Below are 18,032 nucleotides of genomic sequence, written 5' to 3'. Positions count from 1 at the left end.
TGGGGGGGGAGAGAGAGAAAAAGGGGGGGAGGGAAAAATGGGGGGGAGAGAGAAAAAAGGGGGGAGAAAAAAGGGGGGGGAGAAAAAAGGGGGGAGAGGGAGAAAAAAGGGGGGGGGGAAATGGGGGGGGGGAATGGGGAGGAGGAAAAATGGGGGGAGAAAGGAAAAAATGGGGGGGGGAGAAACGAAGAGGGGGACAGAAAAAAGGAGGGGGAGAAAAATGGGGGGGGGGGAGAAAAAATGGGGGGGAGAAAAAAATGGGGGGGAGAAAAGGGGGGGGAGAAAAAATGGGGGGGGAGAAAAAAAGGGGGGGGAGAAAAAATGGGGGGGAAAAAGGGGGGGGCAGAAATGGGGGGAGAGAAAAAGGGGGGGAAAAAAAAATGGGGGGGGGAGAAAAAAATGGGGGGGGGGAACAAATGGGGGGAGGGAGGAAAAAACCGGGGGGGGGGAGAAAAACATGGGGGGGGCAGAAAAGGGGGGAGAAAAAATGGGGGGGAAAAATGGGGGGGGGAGAAACGGGGGGGGGGGGGGGGAGAAAAAATGGGGGGGGAGAAAAAATGTGGGGAGGAAAAATGGGGGGGGGAGAGAAAAAAAAATGGGGGGGAAGAGAAAAAAAAGGGGGGGCAGAAAAATGGGGGGGGGGGGGAGAAAAATTGGGGGGGGGGAGGGCGAGTGAGGGACCCAGGTGTTTGGAGGGGGGGGGGGGGGGCGGCATTTGTGTCCTGTCCCCCCCCCGCGGCCCCATCGTGCCCCCCCCCCCGGCAGCGTCTGGGCCCCACGGGGGCGGAAAGGGCTAAAAATATCCTTCCTGGGGGGGGGGCAGGAAACCGGGGGCCCCCCCCCGGGGACAAGGCGGGGGGGGGCACGAGGGGGGGATGCGGTGGCCGGCGGCCACCCACGGTGACCCGCGGCGAGTCATCGCCCCCCCCCCGGGGTGTGGGGCTGGGGGGGGGGGGACGGGACCTGAGGGGGGGGTCGGGAGGAACCGGGGGGGGGCTAGGAGGAAAAATGGGGGGGGGAGGAGAAATGGGGGGGGGTCAGGAGGAACCGGGGGGGTCAGGAGGAAAAATGGGGGGGGGGTCAAAAAGAGCTGGGGGGGGGGGGGGGGTCGGGAGGAGAAATGGGGGGGGGGTCAGGAGGAACCGGGGGGGGGGGTCAGGAGGAAAAATGGGGGGGGGGGGGGGGGTGTCAGTAAGTGAAATGGGGGGGGGTCAAAAAGAGGCGTGGGGGGGTCAAGAGGAGAAATGGGGGGAGGGGGGGGTCAAAAACAGCCATGGGGGGGGGTCATGAGGAAAAATGAGGGGGGGGGAGAAATGGGGGGGGTCATGAGGAGAAATGGGGGGGGTGTCAGTAAGAGAAATGGGGGGGGGTCAAAAAGAGGCGTGGGGGGGTCAAGAGGAGAAATGGGGGGGGGGGGTCAAAAACAGCCATGGGGGGGTCATGAGGAGAAATTGAGGGGGGGGGTGGGTTCAGGAAGAGAAATGGGGGGGGGGGAGAAATGGGGGGGTCATGAGGAGAAATGGGGGGGGGTGTCGGGAAGAGAAATGGGGGGGGGAGAAATGGGGGGGGTCAGGAGGAAAATTTTGGGGGGGGGGGGGGTTTCCCTACCCACGATGGACAGGGAGGGACCATTTCCCCTTGCGGGGGGTGGTTTTTTTGGTTTTTTTTTTTTTTTTTTTTTGGGGGGGGGTCACCTTATATTATTTTTTTTTGGGGGGGGGGGAGGGCGCCGGGGGGGGGGCGGGGGTTGCCCTAATCGAGCTGGGGGGCGGCGCTGGGCTCCTCGGCGTCGAAATACCGCTCCTCGGCGTCCCGCGAAACGATGTCCAGGTTGTCCAGGTCGGGGTTTTCATCCACTTGGCTGCGGGGGGGGGCACAAAATGGGGGGGGGGGTAAAGGGGGGGGCACTTTGGGGGGGGGGGGGGGCACTTTTTTGGGTGGGGGCACTTCAGGGAGCCCTTGGGAAGGGGTTGAAGGGGGTCCTGGGGGGAGATGGGGAGGGTCACAGACCCCGGGGTTCCCTTGGGGGGGGTTTTTTTGGGGGGGGGGTCCCAAAGTGGGGGGGGTTAAAGGGGGGGGCACTTTGGGGCGGGGGGGGCACTTTGGGGGGAGGGGGGGCACTTTAGGGAGCCCTTGGGAAGGGGTTGAGAGGGGGCCTGGGGGGGAGATGGGGAGGGTCCCAGAGGTTGGGTGCCCTTGGGGGGGGGGTTTTGGGGGGGGGGGGGGGGGCACAAAGTGGGGAGGGTTAAGGGGGGGGGCAGTTTGGGGCGGGGGGGCGTTAAAGGAGGGGGGGGGCACTTCAGGGAGCCCTTGGGAAGGGGTTGAAGGGGGTCCTGGGGAGGGAGATGGGGAGGGTCCCAGAGCCCTGGGTTCCCTTGGGGGGGTTTTTTTGGGGGGGGGGGGGTCCAAAGTGGGGGGGGTTAAAGGGGGGGGCACTTTGGGGCGGGGGGGGCACTTGGGGGGGGGGGGGGGGGGGCACTTCAGGGAGCCCTTGGGAAGGGGTTGAGAGGGGGCCTGGGAGGGAGATGGGGACGGTCCCAGAGGCTGGGTGCCCTTGGGGGGGGGGTTTTGGGGGGGGGCACAAAGGGGAAGAGTTAAAGGGGGGGGGGGGCACTTTGGGGCGGGGGGGGCACTTTTTTGGGGGGGGGGGCACTTTAGGGAGCCCTTGGGAAGGGGTTGAAGGGGTCCTGGGGGGAGGTTCCCAGAGCCCTGGGTTCCCTTGGGGGGTTTTTTTTTGGGGGGGGGGGCACAAAGTGGGGAGGGTTAAAGGGGGGGGCACTTTGGGGCGGGGGGGGCACAAAGTGGGGGGGGGTTAAAGGGGGGGGGACTTTAGGGAGCCCTTGGGAAGGGGTTGAAGGGGGTCCTGGGGAGGGAGATGGGGAGGGTCCCAGACCCCAGGGTTCCCTTGGGGGGGTTTTTTTTGGGGGGGGGTGTCCAAAGTGGGGGGGGGGGTTAAAGGGGGGGGCACTTTGGGGCGGGGGGGGCACAAAGAGGGGGGTTAAGGGGGGGGCACTTTAGGGAGCCCTTGGGAAGGGTTGAAGGGGGTCCTGGGGGGAGGTTCCCAGAGCCCTGGGTTCCACTGGAGGGGATTTTTTTGGGGGGGGGGTGTCCAAAGTGGGGGGGTTAAAGGGGGGGGCACTTTGGGGCGGGGGGGGCACAAGGGGGGGGGGTTAAAGGAGGGGGGGGGGGCACTTCAGGGAGCCCTTGGGAAGGGGTTGAGAGGGGGCCTGGGAGGGAGATGGGGAGGGTCCCAGAGCCCTGGGTTCCCTTGGGGTTTTTTTTTTTCTTTGGGGGGGGGCACAAAGTGGGGGGGGGATTAAAGGGGGGGGCACTTTGGGGCGGGGGGAGCACAAAGGGGGGGGGTTAAAGAGAGGGGGGACACACTTCAGGGAGCCCTTGGGAAGGGGTTGAAGGGGGTCCTGGGGAGGGTCCCAGAGGTTGGGTGCCCTTGGGGGGGGGATTTTGGGGGGGGGGCACAAAGGGGGGAGGGTTAAGGGGGGGGCACTTTGGGGCGGGGGGGGCACTTTTTTTGGGGGGGGGGCACTTCAGGGAGCCCTTGGGAAGGGGTTGAAGGGGGTCCTGGGGAGGGAGATGGGGAGGGTCCCAGAGCCCTGGGTTCCACTGGGGGTGTTTTTTTTGGGGGGAGGGGGCACAAAGTGGGGGGGGTTAAGGGGGGGGGGCACTTTGGGGCGGGGGGGGCACAAAGAGGGGGGGTTAAAGGGGGGGGACTTTAGGGAGCCCTTGGGAAGGGGTTGAAGGGGGTCCTGGGGGGAGGTTCCCAGAGCCCTGGGTTCCTTGGGGGGGGTCTTTTTTTTGGGGTCGGGGGGCCCCCCCCCCCCAATTCTGTGCCCCCCCCCCCTTTTCCCCGCGGGGGGGGTCACCTGTAGTCAAAATCGCCGTCCTCCCCGTCCAAAAAGCGCTGGTACATGCGGGTGGTGAACTCCTCCCGCAGCACGGCTCGCTCGCCCGCGTCCGGCACCGCGTCCCCTTCTTCATCTGGGGGCCGGAGTGGGGGGGGGGGGGCACAGAGATGTTACCCCCCCCCGGGAATGATGAAACCCCCCCCCCAAAATCGTTGTTGTTGGGGGGGGGGGGGGCTGACCTGTGCTGTCGCCGTCCCGCAGGCGCTGCCGCCGCAAGCGTCGCCGAACGGCCGCCTCCTCCAGCGAGCGCAGCAGGAGCCCCGTCAGAGAGCGGGGTTGGGGAGGGGGTGCCCCCCCCGCAAAAAAAACGCGGGGGGGGGGCGCCGGGACCCCCGGCGAGGTGGTTTCGGCCCCCCCCCCCGCCGCTGCCTCCAGGTATTGCCCGATGTAGTGCTGGTAGAGGAGGGGTTCCCGCGCCCGCATCTCCTCCTCGCTGAAGTACTCGCCGGCTGCGGAACAAGGGGGGGGGGTGTGAAAATTTGGGGGGACCCCCCCCCACCCCCCCACCTTAAAATCCCAGGGGAAATGCGGGGGGGTGGCCCCAGACCGAAGAGGAAAGCGGCCCCCCCCCTGCCCGGCCAAAAGACATGGGGAAAAGAGGTGGGGGGGGGAAATGCTAAAGCCTGGGGGGGGGCGGGTGTGGATAAAGGGACCCCCCCCCCAAAAAAAACCCAGGGGGAAAATGGGGGGGGCCCAAAGACTAAAGGAGATGGGGGGGGGGGGGGCCAAAACCTCAGGGGTCATCGGGGACCCCCTGGAGACTTCGGCCCCCCCCCACCGGGGACCCCCCCGGCCATTGGGGACCCCCCCCGGGGACATTGGGGACCCCCCCCAGGGACCTCAAAGACCCTCTGGAGACGTCAGGGACCCCCCCCCCGGGGACATTGGGGACCCCCCCGGGACCTCAGGGACCCCCCCCAGGGACCTCAAAGACCCCCTGGATACTTCAGGGACCCCCCCAGGCCATTGGGGACCCCCCCAGGACCTCAGGGACCCCCCCCGACCCCCAAGGACCCCCCCCCAGGGACCTCAAAGACCCCCTGGAGACTTCAGGGACCCCCCCAGGCCATTGGGGACCCCCCCCGGGGACACTGGGGACCCCCTGGAGACTTCAGGCCCCCCCAGGCCATTGGGGACCCCCCCCGGGACCTCAGGGACCCCCCCCCAGGGACCTCAAAGACCCCCTGGAGACTTCAGAGCCCTCCCCCCCCCCCCAGGCCATTGGGGACCCCCCCGGGGACTTCGGGGGGACCCCCGGTGCCGTGCCCCCCCCCCCCCCGGGGCCGTGCCCCCCCCGCAGACCTCGGATGAGCTGGCGCAGGGCCGCGTAGCGGCGGTTGCGGAGGCGGGTGCGGGCTGGGGAGCGGCGGGGGCGCCCCCACATTTTGGGGGGGTCCCGTTTAGCCCCCGGGGGGGCCCAGGCGTCGGCGACCGCCCTCGGCGGGGACGTTTTGGGGTCCCCTTCTATGGCGGGGGGGGGACACCCCGCCGGCGACCGCGGGGCCCCCTCCTTGGGGCGCTGCGGGGTCCGGCTCCGGCTCGGCGACATCGGGGTCCCCTCGGTTTTGGGGTCCCACCCCGCCATGGTCCCTCGGCTGCGGGGGGGGGGACAAGGGGACCCCAAAGGGCTCAGGGAAAGGCGGGGGGGACACGACACCCCCCCCCAGGGGACCCCAAAACCCTCCGGGACCCAAAGGGCTCAGGGAAGGGGGGGATTCCCCCCACCCCCCCCGCGCAAGGGGACCCCAAATCCCTCAGGGAAGGAGGGGGGGGGGGGACGACGACACCCCACAGGGGACCCCAAAGGCCTCAGAAAAGGGGGGGCCGCCCCCCCCCCCCCAGGGGACGCCCAAATCCCTCAGGGGACCCCCAAAGGCCTCAGGGAAAGGGGGGGGGTGTCATTTCAGGGGACCCCCCCAAATCCCTCAGGGACCCCAATTCCCTCAGGAAAGTGGGGGGGGGGGACGTTTCAGGGGACCCCAATTCCCTCAGGAAAGCGCGGGGGGGGGGGACACACACACACACGCCGAGGGACCCCCCCCCGCCCCGCAACCTCCGGAACCGCCCGGACCCGTTTAAACGCGACCCCGCCCGCCTCACCCGCCGCCGCCCGGCGTCCCGCCGCGACGTCACTTCCGGGATCGCGCACGGTTGGGGGAACGGGGGAGGATGGAAACAACGACCCCGCGCCGAAGGTTCCGGGGCACTTTGCTCCCCCCCATGACACCCAAAAACCCCTAAATCCACCCCAAAAACGGGCGGGGGGGGGGGGGGGGGGGGGAGAAAGGCGAGACGGGGGAGGGGCAGGCGGCGGTTGGGGCCGTTTTCCTCTTTTTTTTTTTTTTTTTTTATAAATTATTTTTTATTTCCTTCCTTCCCTGGTGGGGCAGTAAACCCCCCCCCCCCCCGCCCCCCCCCAAAAAAAACCGCACCCCAAAACGGGGAGGAAAAAAGCGAAATTCCGCTAAAGCGCCCCCACTTGGATGGGGGAAAGGGGGGTGGGGGGAAGGCACTGAAAATGGGGTGAAAAATAAGGAAAATGGGTTTAATTTGGGGGGGGGGGGGGGGTGGGGGGGGTGGGAAACGACCCCAAAAGGGAGAAACGTGGCCCCAAAAAAGGGGAAAGGGGGGGGGGGGCGCGGAAAGAGGGAAACTGGGCTTAAAAAGGGGAAATTGGGCTTAAAAAGGGAGAAATGTGGCCTAAAAAGGGGAAAGGAGCTGGGGGGGGTGTCTCTTGGGGGGGGGGGTGGGTTTTGACCATGCGAGTCTGTTTCGAGGTTAAAAATAATCTTTTTTTTTTTTTTTTTTTTTTTTTTTTTTTTAACAGACGAAGAGAAAAAAAAACGCAACTTTGTTGTTTTTTTTTGGGGGGGGGGGGCGGGAAAGAGGAGGGGGGAGGGGGACACACACACACACACACACACAGAGCTGGGGGGGAGGGGGGGGGTTGGGGAGGGCGGGGGGGGGGTTGGGGGGGGGGTGTCACTGGGCGCTGGCCCCCCCCTGGGAGCTGCCGTAGCCCCCGTAGTCGTAGGTGCTGTAATAGGGGGGCCAGGGGCCCTGCTGCTGGTAGTACTGGTTCCACTGGGCATACTGGGAAGGGGGGGGGGGAAAAAGGGGGTGAGGACCCCCGTGTCACCCCCCCCCCCCCCAAAAACGTTGAGAAAATGCCCCAAAATCCCCTCCTCAACTTGCCCCGAAAAGGGGCTTTTCCTCCCCCAATCCCATCCCCGACATCCCAAAATGGGACTTTTCCACCCCAAAAAGGGGCTTTTCCTCCCCCAATCCCATCCCCGACATCCCAAAAGGGACTTTTCCACCCAAAAAGGGGCTTTTCCTCCCCCAATCCCATCCCCGACATCCCAAGAAGGGAGTTTTCCACCCAAAAAGGGAGTTTTCCACCCCAAATCCCATCCCCGACATCCCAAAATGGGAGTTTTCCACCCAAAAAGGGAAGTTTTCCACCCAAATCCCATCCCCGACATCCCAAAAAGGGGCTTTTCCTCCCAAAATCCCATCCCCGACATCCCAAAAAGGGGCTTTTCCACCCAAAAAAGGGGCTTTTCCTCCCCAAATCCCATCCCCGGCGTCCCAAAAAGCAGCTTTTCCACCCAAAAAGGGGCTTTTCCTCCCCCAATCCCACCCCCACCCTCCCAAAAAGGGAGTTTTTCACCCCAAATCCCATTCCCACCCTCCCCAAAAAGGGGCTTTTCCTCCCCAAATCCCATCCCCGACATCCCAAAAAGGGACTTTTCCACCCAAAAAGGGGCTTTTCCTCCCCCAATCCATTCCCGGCATCCCAAAAAGGGGCTTTTCCACCCAAAAAGGGGCTTTTCCTCCCAAAATCCCATCCCCGACGGCCCAAGAAGGGACTTTCCCACCCAAAAAGGGGCTTTTCCTCCCCAAATCCCATCCCCGCCCTCCCGAAAGTAAGGTTTTTCACCCCCAACCCCACCCTTTCCCTCCCCAAACGGGCGTTTTCCCACCCCAAATCCCATCCTCTTCCCAAAACCGGGAATTTCCCCCCCCCCCCCCCCGCCCCATCCCCTTCCTCCCCAAAGCGCCCTTTTCCCACCCCGAAATCCCGTCCCGTTTCTCCAAAAATGGGCATTTTCCCTCCCCAAACCCCGGAATTTCCCCCCCGCCCCGGCTAAACCCCGCCCTTTCCCTCCCCCCTCAAAAAAAACCCTCCCAAATCCGGGGTTTTTCCCCCCAAAAGCGGCACCTGCTGGTACTGCCCGTAGCTCTGCCCGTAGCTCTGCCCGCCGGGGGGGGGCCCCTGGGGGTAGCTCTGCCCGTAGCCCCCGTAGCCTCCGTAGCCATAACTGGGGGGGTTGTAGCCACCTTGGCCGTAGCCACCCTGCGGGGGGGGGGGGGGGGGGTCAGAGGTGGGGGCTGGGTGCTGGGGGGGCACCCAAAGGTGGCCGGGGGGGGGGGGTGGGGGGGGGTGTCACCTGCTGGCCCTGGTAGCTGGGGGGGGTGGCGGTGGCCCCGGTGGTGGTTTTGTAGCCCCCGGCGTTGGCGCGGGGGGGGCTGTAGGCGGGGGCCGGTTGGGGGGTGCGGTTGTAGCCCCCCCGGTTGGCAGTGGCCGAGTCGCGGTTGTTGGTGGCCCAGCGAGGGGGGGTGTAAGCGCCCCGGTGGAATCCTGTGGGGGGGGGACGGGACACGATGGGGACACAGACAGAGGAGGGGGGGCAGCGCTGGGGGGGGGGGCGCGGGGGAAAGGAAAAGGGGGGGGCCGGGGGGGAAGGAAGGGAAAAGGGGGAAAAAAAGGGGGGAGTCAGGAAGGGGGGGAGGAGGAAAAAGGGGGGGGAGGAGGAAAAAGGGGGGAGGAGGAAAAAGGGGGGGGAGGAGGAAAAAGGGGGGGGAGGAGGAAAAAGGGGGGGAGGAGGAAAAAGGGGGGGGAGGAGGAAAAAGGGGGGGGAGGAGGAAAAAGGGGGGGGAGGAGGAAAAAGGGGGGGGAGGAGGAAAAAGGGGGGGGAGGAGGGAAAAAGGGGGGGGAGGAGGAAAAAGGGGGGGAGGAGGAAAAAGGGGGGGGAGGAGGAAAAAGGGGGGGGAGGAGGAAAAAGGGGGGGGAGGAGGAAAAAGGGGGGGAGGAGGAAAAAGGGGGGGGAGGAGGAAAAAGGGGGGGGAGGAGGAAAAAGGGGGGGGAGGAGGAAAAAGGGGGGGGAGGAGGAAAAAGGGGGGGGAGGAGGAAAAAGGGGGGGGGAAGGGGCGGAAAAGGGGGAGGAAAAGGGGGAGGAAAGGGGGAGGAAAAGGGGGAGGAAAAGGGGGAGGAAAAGGGGGAGGAAAAGGGGGAGGAAAAGGGGGAGGAAAAGGGGGAGGAAAAGGGGGAGGAAAAGGGGGAGGAAAAGGGGGAGGAAAAGGGGGCGGAAAAGGGGGCGGAAAAGGGGGCGGAAAAGGGGGCGGAAAAGGGGGCGGAAAGGGGGCGGAAAAGGGGGCGGAAAAGGGGGCGGAAAAGGGGGCGGAAAAGGGGAGGAAAAGGGGAGGAAAAGGGGAGGAAAAGGGGAGGAAAAGGGGGAGGAAAAGGGGGAGGAAAAGGGGGAGGAAAAGGGGGAGGAAAAGGGGGAGGAAAAGGGGGAGGAAAAGGGGGAGGAAAAGGGGGCGGAAAAGGGGGCGGAAAAGGGGGCGGAAAAGGGGGCGGAAAAGGGGGCGGAAAAGGGGGCGGAAAAGGGGGCGGAAAAGGGGGCGGAAAAGGGGGCGGAAAAGGGGAGGAAAAGGGGAGGAAAAGGGGAGGAAAAGGGGAGGAAAAGGGGAGGAAAAGGGGGAGGAAAAGGGGGAGGAAAAGGGGGAGGAAAAGGGGGAGGAAAAGGGGGAGGAAAAGGGGGAGGAAAAGGGGGAGGAAAAGGGGGAGGAAAAGGGGGAGGAAAAGGGGGAGGAAAAGGGGGAGGAAAAGGGGAGGAAAAGGGGAGGAAAAGGGGAGGAAAAGGGGAGGAAAAGGGGAGGAAAAGGGGAGGAAAAGGGGAGGAAAAGGGGGGGGTGTCAGGAAAAGGGGGAGGATGTCAGGAAAAGGGGGGGGGGTGTCAGGAAAAGGGGGGGGGTGTCAGGAAAAGGGGGGGGGTGTCAGGAAAAGGGGGGGGGTGTCAGGAAAAGGGGGGGGTGTCAGGAAAAGGGGGGGGGTGTCAGGAAAAGGGAGGGGGGTGTCAGGAAAAGGGGGGGGGTGTCAGGAAAAGGGAGGGGGGTGTCAGGAAAAGGGAGGGGGGTGTCAGGAAAAGGGGGGGGGTGTCAGGAAAAGGGAGGGGGGTGTCAGGAAAAGGGAGGGGGGTGTCAGGAAAAGGGGGGGGTGTCAGGAAAAGGGAGGGGGGTGTCAGGAAAAGGGAGGGGGGTGTCAGGAAAAGGGAGGGGGTGTCAGGAAAAGGGAGGGGGGTGTCAGGAAAAGGGAGGGGGGTGTCAGGAAAAGGGAGGGGGGTGTCAGGAAAAGGGGGGGGTGTCAGGAAAAGGGAGGGGGGTGTCAGGAAAAGGGAGGGGGGTGTCAGGAAAAGGGAGGGGGGTGTCAGGAAAAGGGAGGGGGGTGTCAGGAAAAGGGGGGGGGGTGTCAGGAAAAGGGAGGGGGTGTCAGGAAAAGGGGGGGGGGTGTCAGGAAAAGGGAGGGGGGTGTCAGGAAAAGGGAGGGGGGTGTCAGGAAAAGGGAGGGGGGTGTCAGGAAAAGGGAGGGGGTGTCAGGAAAAGGGAGGGGGGTGTCAGGAAAAGGGAGGGGGGTGTCAGGAAAAGGGGGGGGGGTGTCAGGAAAAGGGGGGGGTGTCAGGAAAAGGGGGGGGGGGGGGTGTGTCCTACCTGTTCCGGTGCCGCCGTTGCCCCCGCGGAAGCCGCCGCCGCGGTTCTGGAAGCCGCCCCGGGCCGAGGTCGTGCCGGTGCCGCCGCCGGTGCCGCCGCCGGTGCCGCGTTGGAACCCCCCCCGTCCCCGAAAAGGCGGGGGGCGTCCTCCCCCCCCCGTCCCCCCCCCTCCTCCTCCTCCTCCTCCTCCTCCTCCCCCCGCCCCGGCCTCGAAGCGTTTCTCCGGGGGGGGGCCGGCGTTCCGCCCTTCCTCGTTGTAGCGTCGCACCAAAACCTCCGCTTCCTCCCGCTGCAGCTCCACGTACAGCACCGCGTCCAGGAACTCCCCCGCCTCCGGCAGCGTGAAATTGGCTGCGGGGGGGGGGGGGAATAAAAATCATCATCATCATCTTCATCATCATCATCATCATCATCATCGTTACAATCAGCACCGTCATCGTTATCATCAGCGTCTCCATCACAGAGCGTTGGGAGGCGCGAATTGGGGTCCCCGGGGCGGGCGGGGGGGGGGTGTAATGAGGGTCCCCGTCACCCTAATTGGGGTCCTGGGGCGCTAATTGGGGGCTCCCGTCAAATTAATTGGGGTCCTGGGGCGCTAATTGGGGGCCCCGGGGCGCTAATTGGGGGCCCCCGTCAAATTAATTCGGGTCCCCGGGGCGCTAATTGGGGTCCCCATCAAATTAATTGGGGTCCTGGGGTGACAATTGGGGGCCCCATCAGCTTAAGTGGGGTCCTGGGGCGCTAATTGGGGTCCCCGGGGCGCTAATTGGGGGCCCCGTCGAATTAATTGGGGTCCCTGGGGCGCTAATTGGGGGCCCCCATCACCCTAATTGGGGTCCTGGGGTGACAATTGGGGGCCCCGTCAAATTAATTGGGGTCCCCGGGGCGCTAATTGGGGTCGCCATCAAACTAATTGGGGTCCTGGGGTGCTAACTGGGGGACCCCGTCAAATTAATTGGGGTCTTGGGGCGCTAATTGGGGGCCCCCATCAAATTAATTGGGGTCCTGGGGTGACAATTGGGGGCCCCGTCGAATTAATTGGGGTCCCCAGGGCGCTAATTGGGGGCCCCCATCAAATTAATTGGGGGCCTGGGGTGACAATTGGGGGCCCCGTCAGCCTAAGTGGGGTCCTGGGGCGCTAATTGGGGTCCCCGGGGCGCTAATTGGGGTCCTGGGGTGCTAATTGGGGTCCCCGTGGTGCTAATTGGGGTCCCCATCAAACTAATTGGGGTCCTGTGGTGCTAATTGGGGGCCCCATGGCACTAATTGGGGTCCCCATCACCCTAACTGGGGTCCCCGGGGCGCTAATTGGGAGCCCCATGGCACTAATTGGGGTCCTGGGGTGACAATTGGGGTCCCCGGGACACTAATTGAGGTCCCTGTCACCCTAATTGGGGTCCTGTGGTGCTAACTGGGGTCTCCTTCACCCTAATTGGGGTCACCAACCCCCAACTAGGGTCATCACTGACCCCCAACTAGACCCACTCGTCGCCGACCCCCAACTAGAGTCATCACCGACCCCCAACTAGACTCGCTCTCATCACTGACCCCCAACTAGACCCACTTGTCGCTGACCCCCAACTAGACTCATCGCCGACCCCCAACTAGACTCATCGCCGACCCCCAACTAGACCCACTTGTTGCCGACCCCCAACTAGACCCACTTGTCGCTGACCCCCAACTAGACTCATCGTCAACCCCCAACTAGACTTGCTCATCACCAACCCCCAACTAGACTCATTGCCGACCCCCAACTAGACCCGCTCGTCGCCGACCCCCAACTAGATTCATCACTGACCCCCAACTAGACCCACTTGTCGCTGACCCCCAACTAGACCTGCTCATCGCTGACCCCCAACTAGACCTGCTCATCGCCGACCCCCAACTGGATTCATCGCCGACCTCCAACTAGACTCATTGCCAACCCCCAACTAGACCCACTTGTCGCTGACCCCCAACTAGACTCATCGCCGACCCCCAACTAGACTCTCTCGTCGCCGACCCCCAACTAGATTCATCACTGACCCCCAACTAGACCCACTTGTTGCTGACCCCCAACTAGACTCATTGCCGACCCCCAACTAGACCCGCTCATTGCTGACCCCCAACTGGATTCATCGCCAACCCCCAACTAGACCCACTTGTCGCTGACCCCCAACTAGACTCATCAGTGACCTCCAACTAGACTCATCGCCGACCCCCAACTAGACCCGCTCGTCGCCGACCCCCAACTAGACCCGCTCGTCGCCGACCCCCAACTAGACCCGCTCGTCGCCGACCCCCAACTAGCCTCACTGCTGACCCCCAACTCGACTCTGTGCCCCTAACCACCACCCTCCGCGCTCTGCCTTTCAGCCAGTTTTCCACCCCCCGCCCCCTGCCCCCCCGTCCCTTCATCCGCCCCACGCTTCCCGAGGAGGAGGAGGAGGAGGAGGAGGAGGAGGAGGAGGCCGGGGCCGACCGCAGGCCTCGCTGAAGCCGAGGCAGCCCGGCGCCCCCCCCCACCTCTCCCTCCGGCCGTGCCGAAACGGGTGGGAAAAGGTTAAAAAAAAAAACAACCAAAACCACCCAACCGACCAACCGACGCGTGCCCCCCCCCCGGCCCCCCACCTTTCATCTCCAGCACGGCGTGGTCGGGGACGTCCTTGCCCTCCTCGTCGGTGCGTTTGACGGTGCGGTCCCGCAGGTCCTGGTCGCTGGGGCAGATGACGATGGCCTTGCGTTGGAAGCCCTCGAAGGGACGCATTTTTCGGCGCTGGGCCGAGCCGTAGACGTTGGTCTGCCGGTCGAGAACCCGTAAAAGCCAGTTATTTGCCCCAGTTGGGGGTGGGGGGGGGGCTTTTTTTTTTTTTATTTGCCACCCCCCCCCCCCCGCCACCCTAAAGCGAAAGGAGCAGAAAGAAACGGCCCCTTCTCCTCGTCCCGCCGCTTTGGGGGGGAAAAGGGGCTTTTTCGGTCTCCTAAATAGACGTTTTTAGCGGGAAGAGGAAGAGGACGCCATGAGCTTTGGGGACGGGGGGGTGGCACCAGAGGCGGCCCCCAAGGGTTTGGGTCAGTCACCTGCGGATGGGGACACCGAGGGACGTGGGGGACACTGGGGGGGGAAGAGACGCAGCGGGGGACACGGGGGGACACCGAGACGCCACTGGGGGGACACCAGGGGACACCGAGACGCAGCAGGGGACACGGGGGGACACCGGGGGGGGGAAGAGAGGCAGCGGGGGGACACGGGGGCACACCAAGGGGACACTGGGGGGGGGCGAGACGCAGCGGGGGACACGGGGGGACACTGAGGAGGACACTGGGGGGGGAGCAAGACACAGTGGGGGACACGGGGGGACACCAAGGGGACACTGGGGGGGGCGAGACGCAGCGGGGGACACGGGGGGACACCAAGGGGGACGTGGGGTGGCCAGGGGACACCGGGAGCCAAACGTGGGGGACATGGGGACACTGAAGGATGCCAGGAGCCAACGGCGGGGGACATGGGGACACCGAGAGAGACGGGGGACAGCGAGAGAGGTGGGGACACTGAAGGACACCGGGGACATGGGGACACCGAGAGGGATGGGGACACCGGGAGCCAAACGGGGGGGACATGGGGACACCGAGAGAGAGGGGGGACACCAGGGGCCAAACGGGGGGGACACTGAGAGAGATGGGGACACCGGGAGCCAAACGTGGGGGACATGGGGACACCAAGTGGGATGGGGACACCAGGGGCCAAATACAGGGGACATGGAAGGATGCCAGGAGCCAACGGCGGGGGACACCGGGACACCGAGAGAGAGGGGGGACACCAGGGGCCAAACGCGGGGGACACTGAGAGAGATGGGGACACCGAAGGACGCCGGGGACATGGGGACACCGAGAGAGATGGGGACACCGGGAGCCAAACGTGGGGGACATGGGGACACCGAGAGAGATGGGGACACCAGGGGCCAAACACGGGGGACACTGAGAGAGGTGGGGACACCGAAGGATGCCGGGGACACGGGGACACCGGGAGCCAAACGTGGGGGACACTGGGACACTGAGAGGGATGGGGACACCGGGAGCCAAACGTGGGGGACACGGGGACACGGAAGGATGCCAGATGCCAGGGGGACACAGAGAGGTGGGGACACCGGGAGCCAAACGCGGGGGACGCGGGGACACCGGGAGCCAAACGCGGGGGACGCGGGGACACCGGGAGCCAAACGCGGGGGACGCGGGGACACCGGGAGCCAAACGCGGGGGACGCGGGGACACCGGGAGCCAAACGCGGGGGACGCGGGGACACCGGGAGCCAAACGCGGGGGACGCGGGGACACCGGGAGCCAAACGCGGGGGACACCAGGGGCCAAACGTGGGGGACATGGAAGGATGCCAGGAGCCAACTGTGGGGGACACCGAGAGAGAGGGGGGACACCAGGGGCCAAACGCGGGGGACACAGAGAGGTGGGGACACCGGGAGCCAAACGCGGGGGACATGGGGACACCGGGAGAGACAGGGACGTGGGGACAGCGGGGGCCAAACGCGGGAGATGCCAGGAGCGAAACACGGGCCGGGGCGGGGGACGCCGGCATGTCACAGGCCGTCCCCGCTGCCGGCCCCGGTGGATGGACGGCGCTGCGTTTCTCGCGGGTGGACACCGAGAACCGCGGGGACGCGGGGGACAGGGGGACGGCGCGGGGGGACGGGGGTACCTGGTCGAGGATGTAGTTGCGTTTCTTGCGGGCGGCGATCTGGATGAGGCGGTTGAGGCACTGCGTGGCCTGCTGGATGAGGACGTCCCAGCGTCCCGCGTAGTTGCGCTGCCGCCGGAGTCCCATCACCTGGCAAAGAAAGGCGGGGGGGTGGAAGGGGGGGGGACGGGACACACGACAGGTGGGGAAACGCGGCGCCGCCGCAGCCTTACCCTCATTTTATCCATGATGGCGTTGGTCCCCAGGATGTTGTACTTCTTGGAGGGGTTGGCGGCGGCGTGTTTGACGGCCCACGTCGTCTTGCCGGCGGCCGGCAAACCCACCATCATCAGGATCTGGGAGGAGACGCCGGTGACGCCGTGTCCCCCCCCCCCCCCGTGCCCCGTCATCGTCCGTGTCCCCGTCCCCCCCATCCCCGGCTTTTCGCACCTCGCATTCCGCTTTGCTCTTGGGGCCCAGGGTGCCGCGGACGCGGTCGGCGAGGGGCAGGTGTTGGATGAAGGTAAAACCCGGGGGGACGGAAAAATAAGTCTCTTCCCGTTGCCCGAAGTTGAATTCGATGGCGCAGTTTTTCACCAGGACGTGGGGGGAAAAGGGCCCGGCCCCCCAAAAGCTCCTTCCGCACCCGATACGCCACCCCCAGCCATTTGCCGTTCTTCATGAAGGACATCTCCACCTCCTCCCCGCACTCGAAATCCTGCCGGGGAGCAGAGAGGGGGGGGGGACAAGAGGACGCGGCGGCGTGACCCTCGAGGAATCGGGGACGGCAAGGGGGGGGGACGACGACGGGACGCGGGCGGTGCCGCCGCCACCCACCACCAAGCAAGCGATGACGTCGTTTTCGGCGAAGGTTTCCCCGTAGTTTTCGAATTTGCAGTTGGTCGATTTTTTGCCGGTGCCGCCGTAACCGTAGGAAAAGGGTTCCTCGCCTGGTGAGAGGGGCGGGGGGGGTTAAAATAACTCAGGTAGGGGGGGAAAAGCATCCCCCCCCCTAAAAAAAAACCCCCCGCCTTACCCAGCTGGGTGCTGCAGGAATCCAGCGACCAGCCCACCCGCACCACGTGAGGGTCCGGCTCGGTGGAGGGCAAGTGTTTGACGGAGATTTCCTCGTTAACCTGAAGAGGAAAAAGCAGGAGGTCGTTGAGGCCGGGGGGGGGGACACAGAGGTGACAAAAGGGACGCCGAGGGGGGTTTGTCACCTTCATCTCGTAGCAGACGCGGCCCTGCCGCGCGCCGTAGGTGGCGCGAGCGCCCGACCAGAGGTAGGCGAAGCCCTCGATGGTGAGGGGGTAACCGCTGTACCGGTCCCGGGCCACTTTGAAATGAAGATCGCAATTATCTGTAAGATAAATTTTTTTTTTTTTTTTTTTTTTTTGGGGTTGGGGGGGGGGGGGGGGGGGCGCGCGGGAGGTGGGGAGAGAAATTAGCCGTCCCCACCCCCCGAATTCGGTCCCCCTTCCTCCTCGCGGGGCTTTTTTGGGGGCGCTCACAAGTGTCCACGGCCACCAGCGTGTCGTCGAAATCCTCCTCCTCGTCTTCGGCGGGCGGCTGCGGCGAGCGGCCCCTGGTTGGGGGGGGCGGAACAAAAAAAAAAAAAAAAGGGGGGGGGGCTAAATTTTAGAGGGTGGGGGGGGCGGCGTGTTAAATTTTGGGGCGTCGGGGGGGTGGGGAGGGTCGTCCCCCACCTCTTGTCCTCGCGGTGCTCGTAGTAACCCCGTCCCCGTTGCTCCTCGTAGGGCCGTTTGCGGGGCTGCGGCGGCCGAACCGGGTCCGGCGCGTTGTAACCCCCCGGGGGAGGGTTGTAAGGGGGGGGGCCGGGGGTGCTGTAGGGGGCGGGGGGCGCGTTGTAGGTCGGGGGGGTGCCGTAGGTGGGCGGGGGGGTGCTGTAGGCCGGGGGGGTGCTGTAGGGGGCGGGGGGCGCCGTGTAACCGGGAGCCGGGGGGGTGTAAGCGGGAGGGGTGTAAGCGGGAGCGGCGTAAGCGGCCGGCGGCGGCGGCCCGTAAGCGGCCGGGGGGGGAGGGGGGGGCGCGTTGTAAGTTGGAGGGGGGGGGATGTTATAAGGGGGGGTGGGGGGGGCGTAATTAGGAGGGGGACGTTGTAAGGGGGAGCGGGGGGTTCTTCCGGCTTCGATTCCGGCGGCTTCATCTCTGCGGGGAGGTGGGGGGGAGAAGGGAATGGGAAGGGAGGGGGCCGGGGCCGGCACAGCCGCGGTGCCGCCGCTGGCCCCCCCCCCCCGGCCCCTACCTTGGTGCAGGACGGGGGGTCTTGGTCCAAAGCTCTCCTCTCGTAGCCCGTTTCGGCGTCGGGGTTTGAGGCCGGGGGGGTCGTAGGGCTGGTAGCCCTGGGGCTCGCTGGCGTGGCTGTTGTTGTCGACGCCATCTTCCCAAAAAAAGCGAAAAAAAAAAGGCGGGGGGGGGGGGGAAATTGGGAAATAAATTAAATGTTAGGGGTTTATTCGGGGGGGCGGGGGGGGCGTCAGCGGCCCCACGGGGATGAGGGTGTCCCCCTGCTCGTGGGGTCACCCTGAATTTGGGGAGGGGGGGGACACAGCGGTGACAGAGAGCTGCTCCCCAGGGCGGGGGGGGGGGGGGGACGGGACACGACGACGAAACACCCCCCCCCCATTGGAGCCATGGGGGGGGACAC

At 65.4% G+C, this 18,032-nt stretch overlaps 2 protein-coding genes across 3 annotated transcripts; both read right to left on the bottom strand.

The window, feature by feature from the left end:
* Positions 1–1,681: 1,681 nt before the first annotated feature.
* CCDC97 (coiled-coil domain containing 97) lies at positions 1,682–6,112 on the bottom strand. Of its 2 annotated transcripts, none has more exons than XM_074572156.1 (5): positions 6,024–6,112; positions 5,226–5,518; positions 4,103–4,372; positions 3,882–3,996; positions 1,682–1,861 (listed from the first exon to the last, which is right to left on the bottom strand). In XM_074572156.1, the coding sequence occupies exons 2-5, from the start codon at positions 5,506–5,508 to the stop codon at positions 1,753–1,755; spliced, it is 777 nt and encodes a 258-aa protein (XP_074428257.1). In that variant the 5' UTR covers positions 5,509–5,518; positions 6,024–6,112; the 3' UTR covers positions 1,682–1,752. The 2 variants fall into 2 exon arrangements, with proteins under 2 accessions (XP_074428257.1, XP_074428258.1); XM_074572157.1 differs by having other exon boundaries at positions 5,995–6,026.
* A 661-nt stretch (positions 6,113–6,773) lies between these two features.
* On the bottom strand, positions 6,774–17,627 carry HNRNPUL1 (heterogeneous nuclear ribonucleoprotein U like 1). Its single transcript, XM_074572158.1, is given in 15 exon segments — positions 6,774–7,016; positions 8,149–8,283; positions 8,378–8,568; positions 10,698–11,048; positions 13,308–13,476; positions 15,387–15,515; positions 15,599–15,721; positions 15,816–15,974; positions 15,976–16,083; positions 16,203–16,315; positions 16,402–16,501; positions 16,586–16,725; positions 16,877–16,950; positions 17,072–17,480; positions 17,483–17,627. Coding segments are annotated over 15 exon segments (2,361 nt in total). The 5' UTR covers positions 17,532–17,627; the 3' UTR covers positions 6,774–6,905.
* Positions 17,628–18,032: the final 405 nt, after the last annotated feature.

Source organism: Larus michahellis, unplaced genomic scaffold (genome assembly GCF_964199755.1).
Source record: "Larus michahellis unplaced genomic scaffold, bLarMic1.1 SCAFFOLD_564, whole genome shotgun sequence".
Taxonomy (NCBI): domain Eukaryota; kingdom Metazoa; phylum Chordata; class Aves; order Charadriiformes; family Laridae; genus Larus; species Larus michahellis.
Note: the sequence above shows the minus strand (reverse complement) of the source record. Positions and strands in the feature narration are given on the sequence as shown.

Bases quoted from the DNA above. Each gene is read 5' to 3' on its own strand.
- CCDC97 (XM_074572156.1), bottom strand. From the start codon at position 5,508: ATGGCGGGGTGGGACCCCAAAACCGAGGGGACCCCGATGTCGCCGAGC. The intron at 4,373-5,225 runs GTCTGCGGGGGG...CTTGTTCCGCAG, and splicing joins CCTGCGCCAGCTCATCCGAG to CCGGCGAGTACTTCAGCGAG. The intron at 3,997-4,102 runs GTCAGCCCCCCC...TCCGGCCCCCAG, and splicing joins GCGGGACGGCGACAGCACAG to ATGAAGAAGGGGACGCGGTG.